Genomic DNA, 19,738 nt, shown 5'->3' with positions numbered 1-19,738 from the left:
CATCATTCCATATTAAGTCATCCGTGTCGTCTCCCTAGATGCTATGACTCTGTGTAAAAGAACCACATGTCATACACAAATGTGGGCACATGGATACAAACTGTCCTTGTGAACCGGTGCCTTTGTCACAATAATTATGATATTAAATATATTATATTGAACCAGCTTTTGTCTTGATGCTCTGTGGACGATGTGTTTACCTCTTGTAGCTGTTGTGTGTCCCGATCCGGGAGTGCCACTGAATGGCGGACGGGTCGGTGATGTGTTCACGTATGGCAGCACTGTCACCTTCTCCTGTGACCGTGGCTACACACTGAGCGGCACTATTCGTCGCACATGCCGCGCCGAAGGCATCTTCTCCGGGTCCGAGGTCACCTGCATACGTAAGCAGCTGCACAGCAAATTGTCATGTGATGCTCTTGTATCTCGTATCTTGTGTCTCTTGCCATCTATTGGTGCTGGTTTGTTTCTTTCGTTGTTTTTCACATTACAGAGATTTCATACAGTTCTAAATTACGTTCTACAAGTACAATAATTGGTACTAACCAGAGAGACGTCAGAGTTTTTTTAAAGGTATTGGACGGTGTTTCCTAATCCTTTCATCTCTTTGTTTTGCGATAATTTTCCATTGTGTACTACACAGCTGTGGACTGTGGTGATCCTGGTGCGCCCGACAATGGCGCAAGGGCATTGAATCCCAACACACGATTCCCGTCCACTGTCGCGTTTACTTGCGACCGCGGATTCAATCTGCAAGGCGCTCGCGGTGCGGCATGCCAGCCAGATGGCACCTGGTCAGAGCCAGTACCCAAGTGCCAACGTAAGCAACAGTCACCAACCTAATGTGCACACACATTACTTTCGGTTAACAATGACGTGTCAATTCACACCTATTCTTCGTGCTGAATGGTCGATGGCTTAGCAGTATCTCTAAACTTTGCAATACTAGTGTTTTTACGGTATGTGCTGCATTCACCTGTGCTAGACAATATTTCTCTGAAGAACTAGACGGCTGGTTAGAGCAGGGCACTGAGGACGGCACAGCAGCGAAGAGCAACACGGTAGTTGTAGAGAATGGAAACCATCATCGTCTAGCTTCTTCTTCATTGCCTCTTCATATCCCAAGTTTAAAGTGCTATGGAGAAAATAATGTACGACTATTGTGTATCTGCAACATATGGTTATGGTTTTTGCAGTTGTTGGATGTTGCGAGCTGGAAGCACCTCGCAATGGTGCCAAGATTGGTCAAGGTACGGACTACAACCAAGTTATCGGATTCATCTGTGACGATGGCTTCTCCCTGGTGGGGCCAAGGCAGCGGACATGCCAAGTCGATGGTACCTGGACGGGTGAACCTGTTCGATGCGAGCGTAAGTTACCACGGCCGGGTATACATGTAACTGCCTGAAGTATTTTGCCTCCTGCTACGAGATACACGTCTTCACTGGCAAGAGGGTGTCGAGGGACGTCTCAACCTGTGTAGGATACAGTCCACTGTTTAGTCAATGGGCATCCACAGCCTCCTGATGATTGCATTGTTGCATGCAAATTCGGGTTAGAAAGGGAGAGTTTGGCCCCAAAGTAATATGTCTGCGTCACAATATATGACTGGCAATTCCATCCTGGCCGTATGTTTGTTTCTGACAGCTATCACATGTCCTGTACCACGCACCATTGACAATGGTGGGTACACGGCCACTACACTGAACGTCGGAAATGAAGTTGATTTCTACTGCGACACTGGATACCACCTGAACGGGGACATGAAGCTCACCTGTCTTCCCAATGGCAAATGGGATAGACCTCTACCGGAGTGTATTGGTAAGTCTGCAGCCGCACTCTAACCATAACCAGCTGTTATACCTATATTTGTCACTGTACATGATGGTACTAATATGGCATTGCGCGTGTTTGATTACGCACCATTCACTGAGTCCTTTCTAGAATTCTTTACGGTGCATGCACCGTTCGATTACACAAATTTCGTCACCAGAATCGACGGAATCCAATTCCGTCAATTCTGAAGAGAGATCGGAATTTCTAATTCTCCCGCCAGAATTGAAGCACTTGACATACACGCCATGTTAGGTTCATGTGCGCGCGAGGGTGTGCGGGATCCCATGTGATCCTCTTTTACGATTGTCACATGTAGTCGTTCGTTTACATGGCCGCAATCTGTTCATTCTGGTCATTCGAGAATTGCAAAACCTGGGTCCGGAATGTGTAATTGAAAGCGCCCATTGTACCATACTGAAAGATAATTTCTTTCTTCCTATGCTTGAAATCTGGTCGTCCATGTACCGTATGATCACGCTGTAATGGAGGTTCACCCTCCAAAAATGGCCAAGGTGTTTCATAGTACAAATTAGGGCTAAAACAATAAACAAATTAGGGTTATGTTGTTGGAATCCGTGTTTGTGCATGTTTTCGCCTAAGCGATGCATTGAGCAGCAGAATATATTATTCATCTCCAGCTCGTATCATTCTGTCAATCACCAATGTGTTTGCTGTGTGTTGGCCTTGTACAGTGGCAATGTGTGGTGATCCCGCCATGCCCGAGAATGGAGCTCGCCACGGCGAAGACTTTGAATTCCGCTCGTCGACCAGCTTCTCATGCGCCCGTGGCTATCGTCTCCTTGGCTCAACTGTGCGCTTCTGCCAGGCAAACGGATCATGGACCGGCTTACCAGCAATGTGCAACAGTAAGATTTTCTCAATACTGTTTAGCTACATATGCTTGGAGTAAGGTTGCTGGTGAGGTGCACGAGGTCAGCTTGGGAGCCCAGGTGGCGGGTAGTTAAAATTTCTGATTATCAAACTACTACTAGTGTGAAAATGTAGTTAAAAACTTGTGCCAGCCATTGTATCAATAGACTACGTGTGTTTGAAGATTTGGGTGTCAAGTTATTCCTCGGCGGGCTCGACGGAACAATACTCTATTGTATTACTAACTTTGTTGAAGTGGAGTACCTGCATATAGTACCTGGATATAGGAGAGTGATACTGGGCATATCCTCCATTGCATCCATTCTTTTCTCGCCTGTGCAGAAATTAGCTGTGGAGACCCAGGAACTCCAACGAATGGTGGTAAGACCCAGACAGGCACCGGTGTAGAAGACACAGTCGGCTGGACGTGCGATGACGGATATCGCATGGTGGGTGCCAACAATGCTATTTGCAGACCCAACGGAGCGTGGTCCATGCCCACACCCATCTGTGAACGTAAGACTAAGAGTTGTTCTTAGATCTATAATCTCGCCACATATCTGCTTTTGGGATAGTGTAGTGAATGGTGTGTGTGTACTGAACATGCCTATTTTCTTGCCATGTTTGAACAAGATGGTCAGTACATATGTGAACTTGATCTGTGGGTCCGATCTGATCTACTCAACCCCACTGGTTTGGGAGTTACATCTGACTCATTGGAGGACTGTGGCTTACCTACTGATGTGGACAAGTCAGTCCAACAGACTCTTATCATCCTGTCACGATAAAACATGGCGGTGATTGTCTGGTCTGCTGTTGTTGACTTAGGTATCATGTGCGCCGATCCCGGTACACCACTGTATGGCTCTCGAACTGGCGACAGCGTCTTTACATCCGGTGCTGATCTGAACTTTGACTGTAACCGTGGTTTCGCCCGGCAAGGTCGCCCAGCGATTGAGTGCATGCCCAGTGGTGACTGGAACTTCCCCATTCCGCTATGTGAAGGTAAGAAACGCATAGGGAGGGGGAGGGGATGAGAGAGAGAGAGAGAGAGAGAGAGAGAGGGAGAGAGAGAGGGGGGGGAGAGAGAGAGAGAGAGAGAGAGAGAGAGAGAGAGAGAGAGAGAGAGAGAGAGAGAGAGAGAGAGAGAGAGAGAGAGAGAGAGAGAGAGGAGAACTAATGTACAGCTTGCATTCCATTTGTCCTTCAGGTGTGGCTGTTTTTGCGCTACAGTCCAGAAAGCCAACTATTAATCCTTGCCGTCAGTGAATTTTTTTAACCATATTTACCGTGCACGAAAGTAAAAAAAGGTAGCCTGTTGCGTGGAAAGTGTCCCATGATTCATTCTTTGGTACTTCAGCTTGTTGCCTTCTGTTGTAATACCTTCAGATGTCTTGGGAATCGCTGTTGGGATTTCCATTGATGTGTTGAGAACCAATCAACCAGTTATGCAGTTTGGGTATCAGAGACTTAGCACACAACCTACATGTATGGGTCTAGCCTGTACAGTGCAAGTGCTTGAATTTTACGCTATGCTTGTGCTTAAAACACTACTGACATTCCGCTGTTCGTTGTGTGACTTTAGAAATGCTCTGTACCGAGCCGGGAACAATTGCTAATGGAGTACGTATCATCGCCGGCCTTGCCCTGGACGACACTACCAAGTATCAGTGTAATCCTGGTTACACACTGGTCGGGTCTGAGGAGCTGATGTGTGTCATGCAGCCACAGATCCTCGACCTGCCCAGCCGCCTCGACTGGGACAATTCACCACCTAGATGCGACAGTGAGTCACTACTTCACGAAAAAAACTATTATCTCACAAAGTGGTTTCGAGTGATGCAGAGCAAAAATGGGATGGGTTGCAATTTGTCTTCCGTAACTATCGTCACCTGAGTACTGTGGCAAAGAGTTGTCGACAAAGTCCACAGTCATATGGAAAAAGGAGTGAAGGGTGGAATTGCAGATACTTGCTGTAATGTGTCAACTCATTATTATGGGAATGCTGGTGAGCCGTACAATCATATTGGTGATACACTTACACATAAAATGTGACGGCACGTTGCCATTTGCCTGTGATTGTGTAGAGATTGAATGTCCCAACCCGGGTGCTCCGGCCAACGGCGACCGCCAAGGAAATGACTTCACTTTCCTCAGCTCGGTATCCTTTACTTGCAACGAAGGTTATGTCCTGGAAGGTAGTCCTGCTGCTATGTGCATGGCCGACAAGCAATGGTCCAGTCCTCGACCCACCTGCAGGCGTAAGTTGGAATAGTGACTGTTTTCTTTGTGGATCGTAGTAGAATCAGAGTAGCAAAACGAACAGGTAGCTGTGCATTCTGTAGGGCATGTTATACAGGTAGCTGTGCATTCTGTAGGGCATGTTATACAGGTAGCTGTGCATTCTGTAGGGCATGTTATACAGGTAGCTGTGCATTCTGTAGGGCATGTTATACAGGTAGCTGTGCATTCTGTAGGGCATGTTATACAGGTAGCTGTGCATTCTGTAGGGCATGTTATACAGGTAGCTGTGCATTCTGTAGGGCATGTTATACTTGATTCGAAGGAGGCAATCTGATACATGTGTATGTCGGTGAAGCCTACAGTATGGTTAGGTCAGACTGTACGACTGCTGCGCTCTGGAGAGTTTGTATAGGTTTTGTTTGGAACACACTTACCTTTATCGCATTATGTATTGGTGCGCAGACTGCTGTGGCATTGTGACAAATTGAACCGTGGGTTAGATGAATAGATGAAAGCAGCAGCTGGGGAGAGGGAGTAGTTCAATTCCCTTCAGAGCTGCTGCTCATCATTAAAAAATGATCTTTGATGTATATATATAATGTGACAATATGACAACGTGTGTAGTGTGTAGTACGACGATACAAGCTATGTAGAATTTTTGGTAGAGTGGAGGATTCATTTTTCATTCCCACGGTTTTCTTGTCGTTTCTGTAGCCGTACGATGCCATGACCCCGGTTCAATCGACAACGGAGTACGTCGTCTTGGCGGTACCATGTATGGTGACTCAGTCATGTGGAGTTGTGATCTGTCCTATGTCTTGATGGGTGCTCCTGCTGCACGATGCCAGGCTGATGGGACATGGAGTCAGCCCAAACCAAACTGCATCTGTGAGTTGGTCACAGTAACCACTGCTTGTATGCATAACGAAAGGAAGTGGATTGCTGTTGGGTGTCGTAGTAGTAACAGTTGTTGTTGCTGTTGTTGTTGATGTTTTTGTTGATGTTGTTGTTGTCGTCGCTGTTGTTGTCATCGTCATTGTTGTGGTATTCCTAAAGTTTACTTTTCTTTAGGCACATGGGATGCTGCCTTCTCATCAGATCAGAGGGTTAAACATCCAATTCCTACAGCAATGAAAAGAGTCGTAAATATTTTTTACTTTGCATTAATTTTTGGCTGACGGAGATCTTTGCTCAATGCGTACCTTGTAATGCACAATACCAGATCTATAGCGTATGTGACTTAGACTTATTGTGCTTACGTAGTTACAGTTAAACCTGTCTAAGACGACCACTCACGGGACCTTCAGAATGTGGTCTCTGTTACCAGGTGGTCTCCTTATCCAGGGTTGTTTGACTGGAAATGGCATCCCTTGATCCTGGTTTCAGTGGTCTTCTTGGACAGGTGGTCGGCGTATCCGAGTGGTCGCCTTGACAGGTTTTACTGTATGATGAAAGAGATCATGGGAGGGAGGGCCCAGGAGCTGGAGGCATTCTGACATGGCCGCTTGAACTCATCTCAATTTTAACAAATCAAAATTGTTTTGCTTCCATTCAAATGTCTTCTTCTCCAGTGGCAGAATGCGAGGACCCGGGTGTACCGGACAATGGCTACCGACGCATGACCACAGCTACAGTACGTAGTGCAAGGTTTCTCATTCAGAGGACCAAGTACCACATTTTATTGGAAATGAGAACTTCCACCCATTCCTCAGTTTGTGATAGGTTTGAGGGATTTGCCATTGTGTTGCAGTTGTCTGAAGACTACTATGTTGCATAGTCATATTGGCGCTTGTAACTTACTACCAGAATGTGAAGTATCAATTGCATCTGCAATTTGATCCTTCCGGGAAGCGGTATTTCTGTAGACGTGAAGGCGGTCTGACTGATTATGACTCCAGGCACGGATTTGTTATCACATGAACTTGGCTGACTGATGCAATACCGTCATCCTACAAGACGCTTGTGATTAGTAATGTGTGCTCAGTCGTTTGGTGGATCACCTCATCTTGAGTGTTTGGATATGTATATTTCCCCAGATTGGCTCAACTGTTGACTACTTCTGCAATGAGGGATATGAGCTTTCAGGGCCCTCAAGACGTACTTGTACGCCAAGTAGAGTCTGGGATAGATCTCCACCAGTTTGCAATGGTAAGTATGGATGTATTGGTATATCTGTATTCAGTTGTATGTCTGTATTCTATGGTTGTGGCATGCATGATGTGTTGCATGCTGTGATTGCCATTCTAGACATTTAGGTGACTACAGTGTACTTTGAGATCGTTCTGTCTACCCGTTGGAGCGTTGAAATGTCCCTTTCCTAATTGCGATAGGTTTTAAAGTAGCCTTATGTGATGAGTTTGTAGATAGAAGAGCTGATGCTCTCTGTTGTTGCAATTATCCATCCTTCTCATCCCCGGCATTACTACTTCTGTTTTTCTCCCTACAGTCATCATGTGTCCCGACCCACTGGCCCCCATCAATGGTGGGCGTACCGGTGATGATTTCGGCTATGCCATGTCCGTCAGGTTCAATTGCAATGAGGGATACCGGCTGAGAGGTCACCCCGTCGTCATTTGCTTGGCCAATCGCACCTGGTCCGACCCCACACCAATGTGTGAAGGTAAGGGTGCTCTTGAACCCGGTTATGTGTAGAAGGGAGCTCACTGACTTGTCAGTTTGAGCACTCTGGCAAGGTAGGTTCGGGCCTGGTTTAAATCTGGCTTTGGAAAATGTATTTTTCACTGCTATCAGGTTTGGCCTCATTTCCTCTGTGGTGCGCTGATGAGTCCACAAAGGACGAAACAGTTCTGTCCGCAGATTGTGTAAAAGGGTATGTATCGGTATGCATCTCTGTGTGGCGTGTCACTGTTGGTGGATCGTAGTACTATGATCAGTCGCCCTGTTAATAAGCCACTGAGTACAGGACTGGTCCCTTGCTAAACTGATGCTAGCATCACATACAGTCAACTTTGCTTCTAACGACACTCAGCGGGGCATCAGGATAGTGTCCTTATTCGCGAAGTGTCCTTATACCCGAAGTCTCATTATAAGTATACAGCTTGCTGTCTACAGCATTGGGTAAGTATATAGGTAGAAAGGACTTTGCTCTGGGCATGGAAATTCTGTTGTTATTCGCGAATTGTCGTTAATTATCCGCAGTCGTTATTAGCAAAGTTTACTGTGCACCTGATTTTCCTCATGCACAACATTGGACAATACCTGCACATTGCTGCACTGAGTGGAACTAAAATTTAATTCAGCTTCCTCTCATCTGTGTACTTGTCTTGTATGCCATTCCGCTGGGCAGAGATTGACTGTGGAGACCCAGGACGGGTTGTCAATGGCCGACGTGCTCTCACCTCTACTGTCTACGACAGCCGTGTCGGCTACTCATGTAACAGTGGTTATGAACTGGTCGGGGATGCCAGTGCCAGGTGTCAGCTGAATGGACAGTGGAGCAGCCCACCACCGCAGTGTGTCCGTAAGTACCTTTGAAAACGCCCTCATTTTTTGCATGAATGTGCTGACTTGGATGCACAGCAATTCGTTTGTATAATATCCAGGGAACTACCTGAGGTGTGTGGGGGGGGGGGGGGGGGGGGCAGGGCGGGGGGGGGCAGTTAATATTGCCTTGTCACATGAAATGTAATGTACAGGCTCAGTGAGCACCCAGAATAATCGATTTGCTGCCGCCCATTTTTGTTGTATTAACTGGGACGCGAAGTCGAAAAATGGGTAGGTGCGGAGCATTTCCACTGGGAGGTGCGCCATCAAGAGTAGGGGGCTGCTCCTCCCCCTTAGGCTAGAAGCCTGATATCAAGGTAGTTGCAATGCTGATTCTTCCCATGCAACCTTTATCCATAACTGGCATATATGTTTGGAACTTTGCTCAGAGTGCTGGATCTTCTGAACAATTCACATGTTAGATCAAGGTTGAGCACATTCCCATTGTCCAAGTTTGCATTTTCAACTCAGTGCTGTGTGGTAATTACTGGCAAGGCTTTTTCCGAACACTTGATCATGCATGCAGCTTGTCGTACACCCTCTACCAAATACTAGCCGTGACTGTTTTTGCTGGAACTGATCTAGTTCTATGCTTCTTCTTGTTGTTGTACTCACTTCAGGGAGACGTTGTGCTGATCCTGGCACACCGGCCCATGGTAGCCGGACTTTAGAAGGTCTCGAATTCACAGATGGAGTGACGTGGCAATGTAATGTCGGATATGTTCCTCTTGGAGCCACCAATGCAGTTTGCCAGGCCAACGGTCAATGGAGCAGTCCCGTGCCAGTCTGTAACCGTAAGTAGAGACATAGTGAAGTCCAGGTTTCTGTAAAACAATCTTGTACATCCCATACATCATGCAATTTGTTTTCTTTCCTCTTACTGGTTTGAACAAAGCTCCTGTAGCCTTTCTAAGCTCTTCTGTTCTTGTTTTGTCGGCCATGTTTCACAGCAATCATGTGTGCCGACCCAGGCGAGCCAACATTCGGAAGTCGTCAGCTGGAGGGACTGGTCTACCAGAACCGTGTTGACTGGGCTTGCGACGAGGGTTACAACCTGGTCGGATCGCCGTCTGCTATCTGCCAGGCCGATCGTACCTGGACTAGCCCTGTGCCCGTGTGCGAACGTAAGTTTCATTATTGGTGTCGTCGGTCCTTGTTTGAGGCTATGCGGAAAGAGCTAAACAAATCTTCCTTTATCTTTTCTTGAGAGTTTGACCATTCGATCTTTGTTCATTGTCTTGCAGCTGTTGACTGTGGAGATCCAGGAACCCCTACCAATGGCGGTCGTCGTATGAGTGGTACCATTCTGGGCGACCAGGTCACCTTCTCATGCGATGCTGGATACCGTATGGATGGTGATTTACAGGCGGAATGCTTGCCCACTGGTTCATGGTCTCGGCCACCACCACGCTGTATCAGTAAGCATCATGCTATGACGTCATCTGATGTTCAAACATTACTCATACATCATATAGTTTTCACAGTCCCGGTCTTTGCACATTGGCGTGGCCATCTGCTCCTAGTTTGTAACGTTACATGCATCCGTTATTGATGTTTAAAATAGCATGCTCTACATAGCATCACTGTATTCTGACTCAGGCCTCCGCTCAAGCCAGTCTACACGTTTCAGACCACCTCTATTTCGTACGGCCATAGCATAGGTGACCACTACTCTCTTGCTCACTCTTTCCCTCACCCTTTCCCTCACCCTTTCCCTCACCCTTTCCCTCACTCTTTCCCTCGCTCTTTCCCTCACTATTTCTCTTGCCTTGTATGTATGCAGTTATCGAGTGTGCAGACATCTCTCCACCGGTCAATGGCAACAGGGTGTTATCAAGTCGCATTGTGAACTCTGAAGCTACGTTCACCTGTAATGAAGGCTACACTCTTGTTGGAACCACGTCTGTCACCTGCCAGGAGACTGGATTTTGGACAGATGTACCGCCAGTGTGCCAGAGTAAGTGCCAGAATAGTACCGCCAGTGTGCCAGAGTAGGTGCCGGAATAGATATCTTCAGAGCCTGCAGCACAGTCATGAAGCTGATTGTTGAGTTGTGAAGTTCACCTACCCTTCAGGTAGACCTCACCTCAACCTCACCTTGCCCTGATCATAGTCATGTGTATCCATGTTTGACTTGGGTGTTGTTGGAGAATCGGTTCAATTAATTCATGATTCTGCATGTATTGATCATGGTATGACTAACGAGCTAACACTTGTGCATTGTGACTTTGTGCCTTATCGCAGTCGCTAATTGACCAGCTAATACTTTGTGCATTGTGCATGTGCATGTGTGTGTGTATAATATGTGTGTTGTGTTGTTGTTGTTGCAGTCGTCGATTGCCGTGCACCACCTCCGATTGAGAACGGTATCATTGATTATGGCCAGACAACATTCAAATCCCAGGCCCGCTACAAGTGTGATGTTGGCTACAACCTCATTGGTGCCAATGTGCGCGACTGCTTCGCAAGTGGTATTTGGAACCCAGCCGCTCCAGTCTGTGTCAGTAAGTGGAGATATTCTAACAAGTGTTGTACTAGTGATGGAAGCTAGTCTAGTCCTCCTGTTGCAGAAGAAGAAGAAGCCCACCAGTAGGATTCAATGGTAGCACCCCTGTCCCGGTACCAGGCGCGTAGTACTGCAGTTGGAGGTGGTCTGGCTGGAGGGGGGGGGGGGGGAGGGTGCAGGGTCTCCCCGGGAAAAATTGAAATTAGGGTGCAAAATCCTGCCTTTTGGGTACTTTTGGCATTGTGTTAAAAAAAAGTGGCCTGGCCAAAGCCGGAACGGCTGCTGCACCCCTGGTAAGCTCTTTCACCTCCACAGCATTGTGAGTATGCACCGCCAAACAATGGTCACAATCAAGAAGGGGTTCTAAAATGAGGGATTGGAGAATATCACAGAAAGAAAGAAAAAGATTGCTTGGATGCTGTTGCATGCAGGTTTGTTCTCGAGACTGTCTCTGCCGATGTGCTACAATCATGTGTTTGCTTTGCACAGAGGTTACATGTGGCAACCCTGGTGTCCCCGCTAACGGTCAGCGTATCGGTAATGACTTCTCCTACGAGGCGAGAGTGGAGTTCACGTGCGATGCAAACTTCCAGCTTAACGGTCCAATTTCAGCAGTGTGCCAGGATGACGGCACGTGGAGCAACCCACTGCCAAGCTGTGATCCTGGTGGGTGATGGTCTCTTCTCTCAAACCTGTTATTTGTCTTTTTACACATGCGTATTGATGTATGTTATTAGGCATTAGCATTAGCATTAGCATTGATGTATGCTATAGCCCCCCCCCCCCCCCCCCGGCAAATCTGCACCAGAAGTCACCAAGAATATGCATCTATGCTATAGCCCCCGGCAATCTGCACCAGAAGTCACCAAGAATATGCATCTATGCTATAGCCCCCGGCAATCTGCACCAGAAGTCACCAAGAATATGCATCTATGCTATAGCCCCCGGCAATCTGCACCAGAAGTCACCAAGAATACGCATCTATGCTATAGCCCCCGGCAATCTGCACCAGAAGTCACCAAGAATAAGCATCTATGCTATAGCCCCCGGCAATCTGCACCAGAAGTCACCAAGAATATGCATCTATGCTATAGCCCCCGGCAATCTGCACCAGAAGTCACCAAGAATATGCATCTATGCTATAGCCCCCGGCAATCTGCACCAGAAGTCACCAAGAATATGCATCTATGCTATAGCCCCCGGCAATCTGCACCAGAAGTCACCAAGAATACGCATCTATGCTATAGCCCCCGGCAATCTGCACCAGAAGTCACCAAGAATATGCATCTATGCTATAGCCCCCAGCAATCTGCACCAGAAGTCACCAAGAATGTGCATCTATGCTATAGCCCCCCCGGCAATCTGCACCAGAAGTCACCAACAATATGCATCTATGCTATAGCCCCCGGCAATCTGCACCAGAAGTCACCAAGAATATGCATGTAGTTATCAGAATCCGCTGAAATACCTGAGAAAGCAGCTGTGCTGTGACCGTTACGTTTGCGCACGTTCGAGTGTACTTGTGACCCGGCAGACACGTGGTTTGAGAACAGTTGAACGCTGTGATTATTCTCCGTTGAGAGTCTACAAGGGATGTGATGTGTTTCTCGTAGTTGATATTGTAGAATATATGATGTAGAAATCGCATCATATCCATGCTGTGTTTCATTCTCTGTGATGTTTAGATTGCTTGGTGAGCAACTTTGGAGCCTATGGGGCATGTAGCGTGACTTGCGATAATGGCACGCAGGTTGCTACTCGCGCTATCATTCAGGCTCCCTCCGGCCTTGGCTTCCCGTGTCCACCTCTGATGCGCTCACAAGGATGCAACCTAGGACCATGCAGTAAGGGCATACATCATACGGTAGCATTGATAGATCTCAATGTTACTGCTCTTGGGTTCTATTGGCTGCACAATTATGTGTGCGTGTGCCATGTGTGTGTGTGTGTGTGTGTGTGTGTGTGTGTGTGTGTTACATGAGTACGCGTGTGCATGTATACGTGCATATGGTACGATACCATGGAATGGTGTGGAGATTATTTGTTGCCAAGTAGCTAGGAATCCCACTTTGTTTGTGATCTTGCTCAATTCAAGCTTGCATGCCACAGTGACCATCCGTCTTCATGTACCAAGAACCATCATGCTTGCTTCCTTTGCTTCTGCTTGTGAACTGCAGTCCAGTGTGAGGACAGATTCCCAGAAGGAGCCGTTGTGTATCGTCTTACACAAGTTGATGTGAGCTCATCCACTCGTATTCTGATTGTTGTGGATGAGTCCAATTCCATGGAAGGAGAGCATAGGTGGCTGAGAGAAATGATTTCCGGCTTGGAGCGAAACCTTGTCGAAGACGGTAAGTTATCTGAGATTGGATTTAGTGTTTGCTTACCGCTATCCAATTTGCATGTTGTAACAGTACTTTGAAAACCCACTCATGTTGGATAGGAGTTCTGCTTGTTGTGGGTCGCTGAACAATTTCCTGCCAAAATAAGATAACAATAAAAATAGAAACTCGGATGTTGAGCCATGAATAAATGTGGAAGAGAAAAGGACATATGGATACGAGTTAAGAGTAACTCTCCATCACTGTAACATGATACTATATACAGTCAGAAAGTGCAATAACTAGGCACAAAACTGACAGAGTACTGAAACATTCGACGTCCTGACACCTAGCTTCAACACATCTCCGTAGCGCTAACCGACAGCCTTCCAACTTGGAAGGTTCAAGGTTATGGAAAAGACCAAAGAGGGGAAGGCAAGCGCAACGAAAACGATCAAAAGCCACAGTCCCAACGGAACAAAGAATGTCGATTGTTACTGGACGATGACGAGACCAGTACGATATTTGACAAAGCGGTCTAACTACAATTCGAAGCAGCAAAGCAGCACACCACCCAACTTGGGTGGGTCATAAATATCAAAGATAAGTAAAGAAAGGGAAGCTTTGCGAAAACGAATTGTACAAGCCGAAAGCCAAACTCCTACAGTACTCCTCATGCATGACATTGTGATGGACTAGTTGACTACAAAACAAGTTGTTTCACACGACGTACGTTTCGCCGTATGGTTCGTGACGGCTCATCAGGTGTGCAATTTGAAACTCGGATGTTGAGCCATGAATAAATGTGGAAGAGAAAAGGACATATGGATACGAGTTAAGAGTAACTCTCCATCACTGTAACATGATACTATATACAGTCAGAAAGTGCAATAACTAGGCACAAAACTGACAGAGTACTGAAACATTCGACGTCCTGACACCTAGCTTCAACACATCTCCGTAGCGCTAACCGACAGCCTTCCAACTTGGAAGGTTCAAGGTTATGGAAAAGACCAAAGAGGGGAAGGCACCTGATGAGCCGTCACGAACCATACGGCGAAACGTACGTCGTGTGAAACAACTTGTTTTGTAGTCAACTAGTCCATCACAATGTCATGCATGAGGAGTACTGTAGGAGTTTGGCTTTCGGCTTGTACAATTCGTTTTCGCAAAGCTTCCCTTTCTTTACTTATCTTTGATATTTATGACCCACCCAAGTTGGGTGGTGTGCTGCTTTGCTGCTTCGAATTGTAGTTAGACCGCTTTGTCAAATATCGTACTGGTCTCGTCATCGTCCAGTAACAATCGACATTCTTTGTTCCGTTGGGACTGTGGCTTTTGATCGTTTTCGTTGCGCTTGCCTTCCCCTCTTTGGTCTTTTCCATAACCTTGAACCTTCCAAGTTGGAAGGCTGTCGGTTAGCGCTACGGAGATGTGTTGAAGCTAGGTGTCAGGACGTCGAATGTTTCAGTACTCTGTCAGTTTTGTGCCTAGTTATTGCACTTTCTGACTGTATATAGTATCATGTTACAGTGATGGAGAGTTACTCTTAACTCGTATCCATATGTCCTTTTCTCTTCCAAATAAAAATAGAGAGAGTATAATAGACAAGAAAGGGTTTGCTCCCCACACCGGAGCTCGCGCTATTCCGCCGACTTTACTTGACACTTGACTGACTCACGACTGCCATCCAGAGCACACGAGAAGTCCATCGAACCTTCGACTCGGCAAACCTGCAAGAAAGCACCACTCCCTGCTCAATACACAGTGTTTCGGGGAATTCACCCCTCATCAGTTGAGCTTGAGTAGGCTGAGGAAGATTGTGCCTGAAGAGCACCACTTATATAGTGCTCTCCAGGTACAAACATCACCAGGGATACAAACTTACAGAGACGCTCCGCTTCCAGCGCGATAAACACCTCGTGAACACCAGATAGCAGCGTGAGTCAGTGTCGCTCCTGGACGGTGAGACCGTGAGCGACACTGACTCACGCTGCTATCTGGTGTTCACGAGGTGTTTATCGCGCTGGAAGCGGAGCGTCTCTGTAAGTTTGTATCCCTGGTGATGTTTGTACCTGGAGAGCACTATATAAGTGGTGCTCTTCAGGCACAATCTTCCTCAGCCTACTCAAGCTCAACTGATGAGGGGTGAATTCCCCGAAACACTGTGTATTGAGCAGGGAGTGGTGCTTTCTTGCAGGTTTGCCGAGTCGAAGGTTCGATGGACTTCTCGTGTGCTCTGGATGGCAGTCGTGAGTCAGTCAAGTGTCAAGTAAAGTCGGCGGAATAGCGCGAGCTCCGGTGTGGGGAGCAAACCCTTTCTTACAAATCATCGCCGAAGTCGCAACCACTACTTCGTAGTATAATAGACACATAATAGTATTGTGCACTTCAAGACTAAGGTATCGTCCTTCTCACTCCTTTTCTTCTTCCGTCTGCTTCAGGAATTGGCGTTGATCCATCCCAGCCCAATATGTACAGTCTTGTGGGATATGGTCGACGTTCACCAAACTACACTGCTGCATTCCTCGAGGACGATCAAGGACGGCGTGTGTTCACCAGTGCTAGCTTCGGTGAGGCAGCAGCTCGCCTGTATGCTGATCCCGAAGGCAGAATTGAAGATGGCTACGAGGCCATGGCCTTTGGACTCAAGGAGCTTAATTACCAGGCCGATCCGAGCATTGCACATAATCTGATCTTCATCTCTGATGAGGATCGTGATGTGACCAACGAGGGAAGAGAAGTCACCAGATCGGTTATGAAGAGAATGCTGCGTCAAGGCGACTGGCTTCTCAACGCTGTCGTGGACAACTCATACACCTGTCGCGGAACCCCGGCCATTGGCGTCGACAGCAACTTGGTTGCTTACCTGCCAAGAGGTGCAGGAGGTTACGACGCTTGTAACACCAGTACCGTTGTAGGACCTGGCTATGCCGGGACAAGAAGGGATTATACTAATCTTGCCTTGGAGCTGAAGGGAGCAGCATGGGACATCAATGTCCTGCGTACCGGCGGTCCGTCCAGTGCTAGCTTCACCAACGCCTTCACCGACGTGAAGACGTCTGAGATCCGCAGAGCGACAGACCTGTGCCGTCGCTGTGTTTGCAGAGACTCCAATGGCGCGGGAGCATTCAGCTGTGCGGCAGACCAAAACCAGGAGCGTTGTTCTTGCATTGCAGAGGCTGGACAGGTATGTTTAAAAAGTTACACTCACATAACAACACGTCGGAATTGCACGATTGCACGATTGCCACAACAATGTTATTTCCCTCCCAAGGCACATTTTTCATACCCAATAAATCACTCATGGCTCATAACTTATCTCCTTATTACTGTGAACCAAATCAGTAGCTACATCCATAGCTAACTGCTGTGTTGACTATGAGCAGATCCAGTGACTAACCCTAGCTCACCAACACAGCAGTGAAGGCCCCGGCTGAAACGCACTGTGTATGTGTGCATCGGTGTTGCGTTGCTGTTCTTCTCCAGTGGGACGAGGCACGATCAGCATGCGTGGGACTGCCCGAGGCTCGGCCATGCATTGTTGGACAGTGGACCGCCTGGGGTAGGTGCTCGGCAAGTTGCGGAGTAGGCTCCCAGGTGCGTAGACGTGAAGTACTCCAGCAACCTGACTCTCGTGCTGGAGCATGTCCCAATCTGCGCGAGACTACTACCTGCAGCCTCCGTGATTGTCCACAAAGTGAGTTCTTCACTGATCTTGTACGCTAACTTCTTAGCTCAACGCTTGCTTGTGCCTACTGCTCATGCTCTTTTCCATGCATGCTCTTGACGCCAATGTAGATCTCCCACAAAGCACTCACGGTAACAGTTAGGTGATGCAACTATGCATCTACACTTGACTATGTGACAATGTGACTAAGTCTTGCTCAGGAATCTTGGGACGGAAGTGTGTGCATGATCTACTTCAAAGTAGCACACTTAGAGTATACACCCAGTGGGGGAAAGCTACCAGGTAATTAGAGTTCTGGATAAGAGAGTTCTGGATAAGAGAGTTCTGGATAAGAGAGGTCTGGATAAGAGAGGTCTGGATAAGAGAGGTCTGGATAAGAGAGGTCTGGATAAGAGAGGTCTGGATAAGAGAGGTCTGGATAAGAGAGGTTTTCATAAGAGGTCTGGATAAGAGAGGTCTTGATAAGAGAGTTCTGGATGTAGAGGTCGCACATGACATGCATGTGGCCAGTTTGCCATGGGCAGTTCTCTATTCCTTGATGTCTCTTTCTCTTGTCGCCTACTGCAGACTGCGCATACCCTGGTACCATTGTCAATGGTGGACTGAACTTGCCCAGCAATGTGGCAACCTTCTCACCAGGAACAAGAGCTACCTACAACTGCAACTCTGGCTATCGCCTGCAGGGTGCATCCTCCATTAATTGCATGCCAGATGGCCGCTGGGATATGCCATTGCCTGTGTGTATTGGTGAGTCCTGCTTGAAGGAGGAACCCCGCAATGCACATGCCTTACCGGTACCGCAGCTAATTATGGCTAGTCTGCATGGGATACTTGACTATGAAATTGCAATCGGTGAACCTTCTTCGAGAATGCACGTGACACAGTGTGTGTGTGTGTGTGTGTGTGTGTGTGTGTGTGTGTGTGTGTGTGTGTGTGTGTGTGTGTGTGTGTGTGTGTGTGTGTGTGTGTGTGTGTGTGTGTGTGTGTGTGTGTGTGTGTGTGTGTGTGTGTGTGTGTGTGTGTGTGTGTGTGTGTGTGTGTGTGTGTGTGTGTGTGTGTGTGTGTGTGTGTGTGTGTGTGTGTGTGTGTCTGTACTCACATGTGTTCCTGTGTTCATGCATGGTTTGTATGGTCCCTTGTTGTAGGCCTTGAGTGCCAGCCCAGGGATGTGACGTACGAAGCCGATGCTGGAGCAGCGGGCCTTGCTGCTGATGTCTACCTGGTCATTGATCAGTCTAGGAGCATGGAGGGTGAAATTGCCTGGCTGCCTGGTTTTATTCGCAGCCTCGAGACTAACCTGCGTGCCAAGGGCATTGGCTCGGAATCAGCTTGTCCCAATATGTACTCAATCACCGGTTATGGTCGCTCAACCCCCAATCATCTTGGCAATGTCTTCACGGACTCTGATGGATCAACCTGCTTTATGGCATCCAGATTCAACTCGGTGAACCGCCAAGTGTCGGCCGACCAGAACGGACGTGTTGAGGATGGCTATGAAGCATTGATCAAGGCCCTAGACGGGGTGAGTTTGTTTGGTGTTACTATAACAATGCTACAGTACAGTACTGTCAGATGCCGAATATCCTTGCGTGGCTTAGTGACTGTGTATCGGACGGTACAGTATACGCTGCATGCCGAATATCCTTGCGTGGCTTAGTGACTGTGTATCGGACGGTACAGTATACGCTGCATGCCGAATATCCTTGCGTGGCTTAGTGACTGTGTATCGGACGGTACAGTATACGCTGCATGCCGAATATCCTTGCGTGGCTTAGTGACTGTGTATCGGACGGTACAGTATACGCTGCATGCCGAATATCCTTGCGTGGCTTAGTGACTGTGTATCGGACGGTACAGTATACGCTGCATGCCGAATATCCTTGCGTGGCTTAGTGACTGTGTATCGGACGGTACAGTATACGCTGCATGCCGAATATCCTTGCATGGCTTAGTGACTGTGTATCGGACGGTACAGTATACGCTGCATGCCGAATATCCTTGCGTGGCTTAGTGACTGTGTATCGGACGGTACAGTATACGCTGCATGCCGAATATCCTTGCATGGCTTAGTGACTGTGTATCGGACGGTACAGTATACGCTGCATGCCGAATATCCTTGCGTGGCTTAGTGACTGTGTATCGGACGGTACAGTATACGCTGCATGCCGAATATCCTTGCGTGGCTTAGTGACTGTGTATCGGACGGTACAGTATACGCTGCATGCCGAATATCCTTGCGTGGCTTAGTGACTGTGTATCGGACGGTACAGTATACGCTGCATGCCGAATATCCTTGCGTGGCTTAGTGACTGTGTATCGGACGGTACAGTATACGCTGCATGCCGAATATCCTTGCGTGGCTTAGTGACTGTGTATCGGACGGTACAGTATACGCTGCATGCCGAATATCCTTGCGTGGCTTAGTGACTGTGTATCGGACGGTACAGTATACGCTGCATGCCGAATATCCTTGCGTGGCTTAGTGACTGTGTATCGGACGGTACAGTATACGCTGCATGCCGAATATCCTTGCGTGGCTTAGTGACTGTGTATCGGACGGTACAGTATACGCTGCATGCCGAATATCCTTGCGTGGCTTAGTGACTGTGTATCGGACGGTACAGTATACGCTGCATGCCGAATATCCTTGCGTGGCTTAGTGACTGTGTATCGGACGGTACAGTATACGCTGCATGCCGAATATCCTTGCGTGGCTTAGTGACTGTGTATCGGACGGTACAGTATACGCTGCATGCCGAATATCCT

At 47.7% G+C, this 19,738-nt stretch overlaps 1 protein-coding gene across 1 annotated transcript in view; it reads left to right on the top strand.

Moving 5' to 3' along the window:
• Positions 1 to 19,738, top strand: part of LOC135808675 (sushi, von Willebrand factor type A, EGF and pentraxin domain-containing protein 1-like) — a 31,612-nt gene that overhangs the window by 8,259 nt on the left and 3,615 nt on the right. The window contains exons 4-29 of the mRNA XM_065321897.1: positions 210 to 383; positions 644 to 820; positions 1,197 to 1,370; positions 1,648 to 1,821; positions 2,529 to 2,702; positions 3,049 to 3,222; positions 3,535 to 3,711; positions 4,292 to 4,492; positions 4,794 to 4,967; positions 5,665 to 5,838; positions 6,522 to 6,583; positions 6,987 to 7,098; positions 7,397 to 7,570; positions 8,258 to 8,431; positions 9,075 to 9,248; positions 9,405 to 9,578; positions 9,699 to 9,872; positions 10,238 to 10,411; positions 10,785 to 10,958; positions 11,450 to 11,626; positions 12,646 to 12,804; positions 13,138 to 13,311; positions 15,726 to 16,471; positions 16,771 to 16,981; positions 17,540 to 17,719; positions 18,118 to 18,494. Coding sequence (XP_065177969.1) covers positions 210 to 383; positions 644 to 820; positions 1,197 to 1,370; positions 1,648 to 1,821; positions 2,529 to 2,702; positions 3,049 to 3,222; positions 3,535 to 3,711; positions 4,292 to 4,492; positions 4,794 to 4,967; positions 5,665 to 5,838; positions 6,522 to 6,583; positions 6,987 to 7,098; positions 7,397 to 7,570; positions 8,258 to 8,431; positions 9,075 to 9,248; positions 9,405 to 9,578; positions 9,699 to 9,872; positions 10,238 to 10,411; positions 10,785 to 10,958; positions 11,450 to 11,626; positions 12,646 to 12,804; positions 13,138 to 13,311; positions 15,726 to 16,471; positions 16,771 to 16,981; positions 17,540 to 17,719; positions 18,118 to 18,494 — 5,189 coding nt within the window. The remainder of the gene's footprint in view (positions 1 to 209; positions 384 to 643; positions 821 to 1,196; positions 1,371 to 1,647; positions 1,822 to 2,528; positions 2,703 to 3,048; positions 3,223 to 3,534; positions 3,712 to 4,291; positions 4,493 to 4,793; positions 4,968 to 5,664; positions 5,839 to 6,521; positions 6,584 to 6,986; positions 7,099 to 7,396; positions 7,571 to 8,257; positions 8,432 to 9,074; positions 9,249 to 9,404; positions 9,579 to 9,698; positions 9,873 to 10,237; positions 10,412 to 10,784; positions 10,959 to 11,449; positions 11,627 to 12,645; positions 12,805 to 13,137; positions 13,312 to 15,725; positions 16,472 to 16,770; positions 16,982 to 17,539; positions 17,720 to 18,117; positions 18,495 to 19,738) is intronic.

Source organism: Sycon ciliatum, chromosome 2, assembly GCF_964019385.1.
Source record: "Sycon ciliatum chromosome 2, ocSycCili1.1, whole genome shotgun sequence".
NCBI lineage: Eukaryota > Metazoa > Porifera > Calcarea > Leucosolenida > Sycettidae > Sycon > Sycon ciliatum.
The sequence above is the reverse complement of the archived record's forward strand: the minus strand, read 5'-3'. Positions and strand labels throughout refer to the sequence as shown.